Raw genomic sequence first — 12,901 nt, forward strand, 5'->3', positions numbered from 1 at the left:
CAGGCATGGGGGACCATATGGGACACCGGGATTCGAACCAACCACCTTTGGTCCTGGATCGGCTGCTTGCAAGGCAAACGCCGCTGTGCTATCTCTCCGGGCCCTAATAACTAGGATTTTGTTCACTGTAACCCACATGTTCCTAGAAACTTATTTCTCTTCTCTTTTTTTATGAGCTCAGTCTTTGCAAATTGATATATAGTGTTCTACCTTCATGCCTTGCTTATTTCATTTAGCATAATGCCCTTGAGGTTCTTCAGTGAATCAAACAGTGGTTTTAAAAATAATGTATATATGTATGTTGTATTTATATTTATAAATATTTAATATATATATGTTTGGTTTTTGGGTCACACCTGGTGGCACTCCGGTTATTCCTGACTCTCTGCTCAGAAATCGCTCCTGGCAGGCTCGGGGAACCATGGGATGCCAGGATTGAAACACCTTTGGTACTGGGTCGGCCGCTTGCAAGGCAAATGCTCTACCACTGTGCTATCTCTCCAGCCCCTAAAAATATTTTAAAATTTTTAACTTGAGTAAGATGTGCCAGCAGTATATTAAATTTTATATTTTGAAATTCCATCTTGGGGAATTTAAAATTTGTTTAGGGGCCACACCTGGTAGTGCTTAGGGCTACTCCAGACTTACAGAATTGGAGGATTATGTGGTGCTAGTGTTCAAACCTGCTTCTTGTATGCAAAACATTTTTTTTTGCCTGCTTATTTAAACACACAAAGCCATGTGCTTTTGTTGTTAATTTCCTTTCTTTCCTTTCTTCGCTCTTCAAATCTTTCTTCCACCTGGTTTAAAATGCTTTACATCAGACACTAACCCGGACTTAGAGTTCTTTCTCCTGACCTGGTGCTTTCCGTCATTCATTCAAGGTAAAGAAACGGCTGCCATGAAAGCTGATCTCCTGAGGGCCAGGAATACGAAAAGGTACATCAACCAACTGACTGTAGCCAAGAAGCAGTGTGAGAAGAGAATCCAAAACCTGGGGGGGCCCTATCTACAACCAGAAAGAGGAGGGGACCTCAAATGATGGAGAACTGCCACAAAGTCAGAAGGTAGCGCTTGATACTTTTATGTTCTGACCGGTTGGTATTTGTACAAATATCAGAGGTAATTATATAGATATTTAACATGATCCAGTACAGACTCACTTTTTTGCTCTTAGGAATCAAAGAACTGTATGGTTAGGTGATTTCTCTGTGTGTGATCATAGGGGTATTAGGTTAGTGTGGGGGTGGGGTGGGGGTGACTCTGAGGTGGTTTTATTTTTCATCTCTCTTTTAATTTCCCATAATCCTAAGGGAGCATGTTTATATTGACCAGGATTTAGTCAAAATGATAATAGTACCAGCTCAATACAATCAGCCGACTGCAAATTTTCATCACCTACAAAGGTGTAATATGCAAATTCTTTTATTTATTTATTTCTGTACTGCTATGAAATATGCACTTAATTTTTAAATGTAGAGAAACAGTATATTTAAGCAAATTGCCTGCTGTTAGAGGTTAAAGTAAACTGCCTCAAGCTAGAGATAGAACTAGAAGGAAATCTAGGCTGAGTTGATTGCCAAGTCTGTATTTCCTCAGTTTCCTCACTAAACCAGGTTCTGGTCTCAGCTGCTTCTGTAGTGCCCTTATTTTTGGAATGCCTGTTGACACCTAGTTCCTAAATCACATTGCTCAGGGTAGTGTTCTGGCCATGACTTGGCAAGCTTTTCTTATGCTCAAAGACCAGTCTTGTTTTCAAGCATCTGGGGCCTACTAGAATCAAAGCAAACAGCATTGGTACTTGTGGGGGGTTTGGCCAGACCAGCAGGGAACTGGACTTTGAATTGCACATTTCCTTTTTGTAAGGTAGCATTTAGCTTGGAAAAAAAAATGCCTGTTGTGCCTTGTAACTCTGTCTACATACAGCCTTTAACCTCACTTGTTCTGACTTTTAGTTGTTTGATCTTTCCCTTTTTGGTTCTTGGTTTTGAGTACAGATGTTTATCTGTATGTGGTTTGAAATGTTTTGGTCTATCTTGAAAACCTCAAGATAAAGGAAGCTCATTTTAGGAGAACTGAATGATTTCTGCCCAGGTTATCTGGCAGTGTCTAGTGTAAATTTTCTTAATCTGGTTCTAGATCCTTATCTGACTCATTGCTTCCAGCTATTTAGGAAAGGAGCAAAACCAGTTTCTGTTGAAATAGTTTGTCTTCAGGATAAGGCTATTTTCTCTAGTCTCTGGACTGGAAAGCTCAGATGATATCACAGAATTTCAGTAGTTATGGATATTGCCTTTCAGAAAATAACACGGGTTAGTTTAGGCCTTTCTGATACCCCTGGCAATGTAGTTGTGATTTCTTTTTCTTTTTCTTTCTTTTTTTACAACCCCCCCCCAACTTCTTTTCAAAGAAAATCCTTACTATTTCAGAACCAAGCTTTCAGAATTAGATGAATCCCACTGATTTTTTTCCATTCATCAAGAAAGTGAGTCAAATTGTACATTAACCTGATCTGGGGACACTTTTAGGAGCAATATTTCATTGCTCTCATACCCTTGAGGGTATTACAATTATTTTTATCTTAGTGATGCAGTACAGAGGAGTTACCAAATGAGAAGAATTAAAAAAAAAAAGGGAGGGGGTGGTGGAAGAGGAGAAGCAGGAGGAGAAGGTGAAGAAAAAAAATGTTTTGCTCCTACAAATAATTGTAATACCCTCAAGGGTATGAGAGTAATGAAATATTGTTCCTAAAATATTGCTCCTAAAGAGTCCTTGGTCTCAGTTCCTCTGGGTGATAAGCATTATTGGGTGTTTTCAGACCTGTCTAGTTTTCTAGGTTCTAAGATTCTTTTGGACACTCAATGAGTATAGTTTTCATCTGGTTGAGAGGTAATTCACACAAAACTGCTTCTGTAATACACATAATGAGTCCAGATCCATGACAGAGAGAAAGGAACTTAAAAAATGTTTTCATTACTAATTAAGAATTTAGGATATGGAATTTAAACTTCTTTAAATTAATTTAAGGCATTTCTCCTAATAATTGGATTACTAATTATTTTAGAAGGTTGTCTGCTTTATTATGTTATTGTATACTGAATTTTACTATTTTTTACTTTTTACTAATGAGAAAAATAGTAAATAAAGGAATAGCTTATTTTGATATATGCATATAGTGAAGTATTTTGAATCAACTGATGCCTGCAAAACTGTTTAAATGGCTAAAAGCAAAACAGGTGAGGCAGAAAATCACTCATTGATTTTTCAACTGTATAAACACAGGATGGAAAACAAAAATTGCCAAATGCCAAATTATTAGGTTCCAGCTTCTTGGTCTTTTATATATTCTTTTCTCAGTTTTCTATGATTAGTACCTATTCACTGTACCCAAATACAATTTTTTTTTTAATTTTGAAAGGTATTAGGGGAAATTGGGCCACATCTGGTTGTACTTAGGGTTTACTCCTAGTTCTGTGCTCAGGGATCACTCCTAGAAGTGCTTAGGGAACATACTCAGTGCTAGGGATAGAACCAAGGTCAGTTGCATTAAAGGCAAGTGCCTGAAGCCTTGTACTGTTTCTCTGGCCTCTAGACAGGTTTTTTTTTATTTTGTTTTGTTTTGTTTTTGCTTTTTTACCCCCTATTTTTTTTAGTGCTCCAGCACTACCAGTGGTCACATCTAAATAGAGGGAGGCTAGGAGGGAGGGAGGGAGGGAGGGAGGGAAAAAGGAAAGGAAGAGAGAAAGAGGTAGGGAGGAAGGTAGGAAGGAGAAAGGAGGCAGAGGTAGATTTAAAAATCTACTCATTTTCTACAAATGTGTCATATTCAGAGTAAATGCCAAATACATTTTTTGTGAACAAGTAATAGAAAGTTGGTACTAATAGGAACTGGAGCCTTCCCTCCCTCTGTTTAGATGTGAACACTGGTAGTGCTGGAGCACTAAAAAAGAAGGAAAGGAAGGGAAGGGAGGGAGGGAGGGAGGGAGGGAGGGAGGGAGGGAGGGAGGGAGGGAGGAAGGAAGGAAGGAAGGAAAAGGAAGGAAGGAAGGAGGAAGGAAGGAGGAAGGAAGGAAGAAAGGAAGGAAGGAAGGAAAGAGGAAGGAAGGAAAAGGAAGGAAAAAAAGAAAGAAAGAGAGAAAAAGAGAGAGAAAGAGGAAGAAAGAAAGAAAGAAAGAAAGAAAGAAAGAAAGAAAGAAAGAAAGAAAGAAAGAAAGAAAGGAAGGAAGGAAGGAAGGAAGGAAGGAAGGAAGGAAGGAAGGAAGGAAGGAAGGAAAGAAAGAAAGAGAAAGAGAGAGAGAAAGAAAAAGGAAAAAAAGAAGGAAAGAAAGAAAGAGAGAAAGAAAAAGAGAGAAAGAAAGAGAGAAAAAGAAAGAAGGAAGGAAGGAAGGGAGGGAGGGAGAGAGGAAGGGAGGGAGAGAAAGGGAGAGAGAGAAAGAGAGAAAGAAAGAAAGAAGAAAGGAAGGAAAGAAAGATGGATGATAGAGAGACAGATAGATGATAGATGATAGATAGATGATAGATAGATAGATAGATGATAAATGATAGATTGATGATAGGTAGATGATAGATAGATGATAGATAGATAGATAGATAGATAGATAGATAGATAGATAGATAGATAGATAGATAGATAGATAGATAGATAGATAGATGATAGATAGATGGGGCCCGGAGAGATAGCACAGCGGCGTTTGCCTTGCAAGCAGCCGATCCAGGACCTAAGGTGGTTGATTCGAATCCTGATGTCCCATATGGTCCCCCGTGACTGCCAGGAGTTATTTCTGAGCAGACAGCCAGGAGTAACCCCTGAGCACTGCCAGGTGTGATCCAAAAACCAAAAACAAAAAGAAAACAAAAACAAAAAAAGGGCCCGGAGAGATAGCACAGTGGCATTTGACTTGCAAGCAGCTGATCCAGGAACAAAGGTGGTTGGTTCGAATCCCGGTGTCCCATATGGTCCCCCGTGCCTGCCAGGAGCTATTTCTGAGCAGACAGCCAGGAGTAACCCCTGAGCAACGCTGGGTGTGGCCCAAAAACCAAAAAAAAAAAAAAAAAAAAATAGAAAGAAAGAAAGAAAAAAATAAAGAAAGTGATAGAGCGAGAGAGAGTGAGAGAGAGAGAGAGAGAGAGAGAGAGAGGAGAGAGAGAGAGCGGGAGGGGGAAGGAATCAAGGGAGGGAGGGAAAAAAGAAAGGAAGAGAGAAGAGGTAGGGAGGAAGGAAGAAAGGATGAAGGAGGCCGAGGTTTTTTAAAAAATTTACTCATTTTCTACAAATGTGTCATATTCAGAGTAAATGCCAAATACATTTTTTGTGAACAAGTAATAGAAAGTTGGTACTAATAGGAACTGGAGCAGTAGTACAGCTGGTTGGGTTTTTGCCTTGTATTTTGACTGTGGTTTGATCCCTGGCACCTGATATTGCTTTTCTGAGCCCTGCCAGGGGTGATCCCAGGGCACAGAGCCAGAGCACAGAGCACATTGCAGTTTTGAGATTGCTATGTATGGGCCAAAACCAAAGAAGAAAGAAAGTAAGTTGGTACATACTATGTGATTTTGTTTAACTTTTATTTATTTATTGTTGTTGGGCTACAATCCAGGAGTGCTCAAGGGGTTACTCTTGGCTCTGCACTCAGAAATTGCCCCTGGCAGGCTGGGAGACCATATGGGGATTGCCAGGAAATCAAAACCGGTTCTCTCCAAGTTGGCCACATGCAAGGTAAATGCCCTACCACTGTTCTATCTCCGGCCCCAGAATTTTGACTTCAGTAAATTTTATTTAAAATTTAGGAAGGCTAGGGAAATACTCATTACATTGATTATGACCTTAAAAAGTGGGGGGTCCCCCACCTCCCAAAAAGGAAGTTCTTAGTATTGGCTGTTAAGCAAAATTGATGTTGATAGTTTTAAGTTTAAACAAACTTTCTCTTTAATCCCCTAAATAGATTCTTCAATTCGAAGATATCATGACCAATACTTCCTACCAGAGAGTACTTTCGGCTGTACATGGAAAGGATCCACAAGGGAACTCTGTTTAGCTTTTGGGAATCGGTGGAATATTTAAAGAATGCTAACAAGGTAGTATATACGAATTCAAAGAAGTATTAATCATTGATGATTAAAACTTATTTTCTAGGGAAATTATCTGGGTTTTTCTTTAATGAAGCTATAGAAATATTAAAATAATAGTTAAGCAAAACATGGTGTTAATATGTTTTAGCCCATAAAAAATGTAAGTATTTGATGTTTTTTGTTTATTTCTTTGTTTGGGTTCATGCTTGGTCATTCTCAGGCATTATTCCTGGCTCTGTGCTTGGGGGACACTTGTGGTGGAGCTTAGGTGGCCAGTACTGGGGATAGAACCTTGGTAACTTGTGTGCAAGGCAAGTGTCCTACCTACTGTGCTGTCTATCCAGTTCAATATTTGATTTTTTTTTCTTTGCGCATTTGTGGGCCACACCCAGCTGTGCTCAGAGTTTAATCTTGGATCTGTGTTCAGGGATTACTCCTGGTAGGCTCAGGTAAGATTGAACGCAGGTTGGGCAATGTGCAAGGGGCTGGAGAGATAGTAGAGCACTTCCCTCTTCTATGTAACAGCTATCTCATTTTAATTTAAAAATGTTTTTACAATACAATACCATTATTTACAATAGTATTATATCATTTTTTTGAATTTTAACTTAATTTAAGTTGGGAGGGGCATACCCAGCAGTGCTCAGGAATTACTGCAGGTACATTAGGGACCATATACAGAGCCTGGGTCACCTGTGTCCAAGTCAAGCATGCTACCTGCTATATGATTGCTTTTTGCCTCACTATTTTTAACAATTTTATGAAGAATATCTTTTATTAGTTATATCCAATATTGCACACTGGCCTTTAGAACATATTTTGCTTATTTGACTTGCTAACTCCATGTGACTTTTGACTGCTTCCAGTATAGTGCTGTAAAGGACAGTGAAAGAATATTTCTTTTTTTTTTTTTTGGTTTTTGGGCCACACCCTGTGACGCTCAGGGGTTACTCCTGGCTATGCGCTCAGAAGTTGCTCCTGGCTTCTTGGGGGACCATATGGGATGCCGGGGGATCGAACCGCGGTCCGTCCTAGGCTAGCGCAGGCAAGGCAGGCACCTTACCTCCAGCGCCACCGCCCGGCCCGAAAGAATATTTCTTAAGCACACAGGACAATCTGAAAAATTTCATTGGGATGCAGGCATGTAGCTGCTTCAATGAACAAACCTGATCTAGAAATGTGAGGTGTGGAATGTTTGTTAAATTCCTATTGTTCATTAAGTTGTTTGTCTGTGTTTTATTTTATTTAAAAAGAAAAAAAGATGGTTGAAGAATTGGAATAACATTCCTAGAGTTAATGAGATCTCCTTAAAGCAATTTGTAAGATTATGTAAGCAGAAGAGATGTTTAGATTTCTCAAGTACGGTGGCCAGTGGCCTAAGTATAATGTGGAAGATAACACATAGGGGACCAGGGAACAAGCTCAGGAGTCTGGGACTGAGGCTTTATTTTCACAAAGTACCTGAATTTGGTCCTTGATACCCCATCCATACCCCTTCCCCAGCACCTCTGGGTCTATCCCTGGAGGCCCTCTGAGCACTGCCAGGGAGGCCCTGCTGATTTCAAAACTTGTGGACCTGAACATCTTTGCACCCTGGGGTGCATTGAAGCATCCTGCCTGGTTGACCCAGTATCTCCAGGAGGCCTCTGGGCCTCCTAAGCACAGCTGGGGAGGCCCAATAAGTGACTCTGCTGCTCAATGGGAACCTGATTATGGTGTGACTGTGCCATGTGAAGAATTCTTATTTGCTGAAATGATGAAATACTGGATTGATTTCTTACTGACCTGAAAAATTGACACTTTGAATTTGTTTGTATTTTTAAAAGATTAAATTGAATTTAGCTAATAAATGGCATCTCTGTGGAATTGAGAACAATGCAAAAGATCCATTGAAAGAAGACAGTTCTCAGTTTCTTTTTCTTCTAGCATCTAAAAGAAATTGCTTCAATATCTTAAATAAAAAACTTCAAGGGCTGGAGTGATAGCACAGCAGTAGGGCATTTGCCTTGCACACGGCTGACTCAGGATGGACGTGGATTTGATTGCTGGTGTCTCATATGTTCCCCCAGAATGATTTCTGAGCACAAAGCCAGGAGTAACCCCTGAGTGTAACCGGATGTGGGCCCCCCAAAAAATTTCAGTATAAAGTATTTTGAGGAACTTGTTATTTTTCAAGGGTCTAAGTTTTTTGTCTATTGTTTTGTTTTGGGTTACTCCTAGCTAGGATTGAGAACAATATTGAGGACTATATTGGATGCTGGGGATCAAACCCAGGTTTATCCCAGGTCAGCTATGTGCAAGGTAAATGCTCTACAGCTATACCATCTCTCAGGCCCTCAAGGATCTAAATTGAACCTGTCAGTCCAGTATGTGTTCACAGAAGCTCTAAAGCTCTTAAGATCCATCTTTTAGATGTAAAATGGAAAGCCCTCCAATGAGAATTTTCCTCAGATCTTCTGTTTCTAACTTCTTTTTAATTTTCTTGTCTTTTCAGAATGAAATTCCGCAGTTAGTGGGTGAAATCTACCAGAATTTTTTTGTAGAAAATAAAGAGATATCAGTGGAAAAATCCCTTTACAAAGAAATCCAGCAATGTCTTGTAGGAAATAAAGGTATTGAGGTGTTCTGCAAGATCCAGGGTGATGTTTACAAGATCCTGAATGACAGATTTTATCCCTCTTTCATTGTCCATGATCTGTATGAGAAATTGGTCAAGGAAGAGGAAGAGGCTTCAAAGTTGATTTCTAACAAGGACCACCTGGTGAGTCTTCTGCCTGTCTTCTCCCTTTCAGTGAAGAATATTCAGGTGTGATTTTGTCAAGGACAGGACTTCATAAAGCCAAAATTTGAATACCAGTTTCATCTTGTATAGGTCTTTTAAAGGGTCTTGTAAAGTTCTTTAAAGAACTTGAAGTAGAACTTGAATTACCCTTGTTGCTCTGGTGTTCTGAACTCCTTCCCCCTCCCCCTTATTTGTCTTTATGCCAACTAACCTGGCTACCCCTTTGCCCAGCACTGACAAAGTCAGAGCAGAAAGGTCTGTGGGTTTGGGGCATTTGTGGCTTAGATTAAGTAAGAGAAACAATAGACCAAAAGCTAATAATTATAAAAGTATAATTAAAAATTAATATATTTCATGAAAAAGTCAATTGTCCTCTTCAGTTTTATAATAGATATAGAAAATGTGTCAGAATGTAAGTACTTATGGATAGGACTAGAAGGAACATAGGAAGGGGGAGGGGATAGCTCAACCTTTTTATTATATTGTGTGTTTTCTTTAAAAAATAAAATAAGTGGCCCAGAGAGATAGCACAGAGTGGAGGTTTGCCTTGCAAGCAGCCGATGCAGGACCAAAGGTGGTTGGTTCGAATCTCTGGTGTCCCGTATGGTCCCCCTGTGCCTGCCAGGAGCTATTTCTTTTTTTTTTTATTTTTTTTTTTATAGAGAAAAGAGCATTTACTTTTGCTTGAAAGGACAAAAATTTTATGGAAAATACTCCATTTTGCATGAAGTTCTTAGGGTGATTACAGCTATTATCCACGAGGGGTATAGTATTCAGAGGAGAAAAGGAAAGTGATATCAAAGGAGAACATGAGCACAAGCCAAAGAGAACAAGGGTCTAAAAGAAAGTATGTCCCAGTAGACACCTTGTGGTCAGAACTCATAGTTTTGAGACTAGAAGAAACCAAATTATAGCTATCATATTTAGCTTGCTCATATTCTGTCCTCAATTTTTTTTAATATAATTTTTATTTGTGATCATAGTGTCTTACATATTGTTGACAATAACATTTTAGGTACATATTTACATAAAATCAGGGGGGATTCCCATCCCCAAATTGTCCTCCCTACCCCTCCGTTGTTGTCCTACCTCCCATTTCCTCTTCCCTCACCCCCAGGGGGCGGCTAGAATATGTGGTCCCCTTCTGTATCCAACCCACTACTTAGTAGTCTTTGCACCTGTTTGGTCTTGATGCCTCCCTTATCTCCCCCTCTAACTGTAGGCAGGGACTAGCTAGTTCAAGTTGCGTGGTTTTGCCTGAGAAGGAGAAGATAAATAAAACTGGGGTAAGGAGTCTAATACTCCCAAAATGGGGTGGAATCCTTCTAGAGGCTCTCATCATCGATTTGGGAGATGAAGGAGAGAGAGAAGGTGAAAACACTCCACCAGTACCAAAAAAAGTGTCAATTATCCAGTGAGGGGACTCCAGCTATATCGATAAGCACCACAAAAAAACAGCCGAAAAACAAAGCAAGAACAGACAGACAAACAAACAAACAAAAAACAGAACAAAAACCAACAAACAAACCAAAAACACGCCATGGTCTTGAAATAAGAAACATGCATAGCACATAACGAGGGAAAAGAAAAGAATAGAAAAAAAATAAGTATAATTGGGGGACGACGATTTCAATAATCACACCAAAACAGAGAAATCGACCAAAATAGATAGGTAAATTAAAATAAAATTAAACAATAATAAATGAAGGTAAATGATATAATATGTATATATATATATATATATATAATATATATTATATACACACACACATATATATACATATATATAAAATACTAGTTTTTTGTGCTTTTTGTATTTTTGTTTTTTCCCCAACCTGCCCTGGCACAGTAAATATTGGGGTCATTCGAAAAGGAATTCACATGGCCTAAGAAATATGGGGTTTTCTCGTCCTTGGAGTATACTGTCATGGGATCAGCTCCAGACTTTGCTCAGGATCAATTTATTCTCCTGGTGGTGTTTTGTTGGCGTGTGGAAGACTTCTGTTCTGTCCAGGTGATACACTCAGAGCTCTGTGTTTAGAGGTCTCAGTATACATGCACAGATCCTGAGGTAGGACATATGGTGAGGTCAGTCTTTGTGGTTCTAGAGGTTCTGTTACCTCAGTGTCGTTTTAGTCCATCTTCTGTGGTTGGTGACCTTGGTCTTTGCACTGAACCTAGGATGGCACCTAGGTTAGCGTCTTTCTTTGTGCTTCCAGAAGGCCCATTCTGTTGCAGTTGTCTCTGTCAGACCTTTGGGACTGGGGGTCATGCTTATTGTGCAAGTCATAGTTCAAGACCCTAAACTAGGGCTTTTTTATTGGTCCCAAGATGTATACAGTCTGGTCGTGGTTCTAGTAGCCAGTCATCTGTAAGTCAGATCTTGGCTTTTGGACTCTACCAAAGGGTGCCGAGTCTTCTGGTTTTGTCTTGTCGTTAGCTGGTAAGGTAGGCTTAATCTGCTCTAAGGTCAAGGTTGTTCACATTTTCCTCTTTGTCAGGATATCATGTTAGAGCTGGTCCTTGTTGTTGACCCGCAGTCTGTATTAAGGCTGTTCCGGATGGAGTTTTGTTTCCTGTAGCTGTTGTGAAGAGCTGTGCCGATTCTATGTCTGGGATCCAGGGTTCAAGGCTTGATGAATGGCATCTAATCATCTGAGGTCTAAGTGATTCCACGATGACATATTTTCAAGGTAGGAGATACCCCTGTATTGTAAACAACTATGAGTTCCCATCTCTAGTAGATAAGAGCTCTTTTTTTTATATGTAAGGTTTTCCCCATTATTTAGTGTGTCTTTGCAGGGGGAGGGGTGAGCCACATTGTATTGTCGGGTGTGGTTGGGGGTGGACAGAGGGGATAACAGACACAGGTCACATACCCAAAAATGATAAAAAAAAATATATAAATAATAATAATATAATAATAATAATAAAATAAAATAAATAAAAACGTATGTGCTCACAATGTATATATAGGAACCAACATTTAAAAAAAAAATTATAATAAATTTAAGAGGAAAAAAAAAAAAAGAACGAAAATGAGTTAGTGAGTTTTTAAAGGACCAAAGGTGGTGCAAAAGACTACCTTACATTTGGGAGAGCAGATAACGAAGTGGTGTATTACAGGTCTTATGCCTATGTTGGAAGTACAGTTTTTCCCATTGTCTTTTGGGTTTTTCTTGTGATGTGTGGGTTCCCAGGCATCTTCCCATCACACCCCCTGACCTTCTTCAGGTTGGTAAAAATTTGCGGCAGGGAGGTCTTGGAAGAGTTCTTGCATTGGGGATACTTTTGGACCTAGGTCCGGTTTCAAGAAACAGTCCATGTTAGGGGGAGTTGGTAGGGAGGGCCTCGCAGCATGAGTCCGCAGGGGAGTTGGCTGTCTTTTCTTGCCCGGGATGAGGTGTGGGTTTGACTGGGTGTCCCTTCTCTTGGGTGCTGGGTACTGGTTCGTTGGGGTAGGAGGTCGATCTTGTTGCCTAATAGATTAAGGACTGAGGGTGAAGTGTTTTAATATAGAGGGAGGTCTGGATGGGATTGAGGGGTGGAGGGATAGTTCCAGAGGGGGGAAAGGGTAAGGTGTATGGAAGGGGTAGGGAGGGAGAAAAGAGAAAAATACATTAGAAAGAAAGGAAGGAAGAGAAAGGGATAGAAAGTAAAGAAAAGAAATAGAAAAGAAAAAAATAACCAAGAAATGTGTGAGAAGAGAGGAGAAAAATAGCAAGGTAATGCTGGTTTGCTTGAATGTGTTTCAGTGAATAGAGCATGTAGTTTGGGTCTGTACGTCGCTGTTAACCTGCTTCGGTGGGTCTGGACTGGTCACGGTGCTTGAACCCTAAAAAGAAGGTAAACCTAGGGATAAAGTGTATGTTAAAGAGTTTTCTCAGGCCAACTCGTAGTGCAAAGCTGGGTATGGTATCTCGTGTGGTATCCCGAGTTGCCATCTTAGCTTGTCCGCCCTTTGTATCACAAGAACGCCTGTGTACAGAAAAGCTGAGAGGTTATTTTAAATATAGTAAGATAGAGGCATTAATGTACGTAGTTTTATGG

The 12,901-nt window shown here is 39.8% G+C and overlaps 1 protein-coding gene across 1 annotated transcript in view; it reads left to right on the plus strand.

Moving 5' to 3' along the window:
• SNX25 (sorting nexin 25) overlaps nt 1–12,901 on the plus strand; it is a 149,446-nt gene that overhangs the window by 85,387 nt on the left and 51,158 nt on the right. The window contains 5 exon segments of the mRNA XM_049772429.1: nt 885–997; nt 999–1,067; nt 5,943–5,981; nt 5,983–6,075; nt 8,564–8,830. Of these exon segments, the coding sequence (XP_049628386.1) occupies nt 885–997; nt 999–1,067; nt 5,943–5,981; nt 5,983–6,075; nt 8,564–8,830 (581 nt within the window).

Source organism: Suncus etruscus, chromosome 4, assembly GCF_024139225.1.
Source record: "Suncus etruscus isolate mSunEtr1 chromosome 4, mSunEtr1.pri.cur, whole genome shotgun sequence".
Taxonomy (NCBI): Eukaryota; Metazoa; Chordata; class Mammalia; order Eulipotyphla; family Soricidae; genus Suncus; species Suncus etruscus.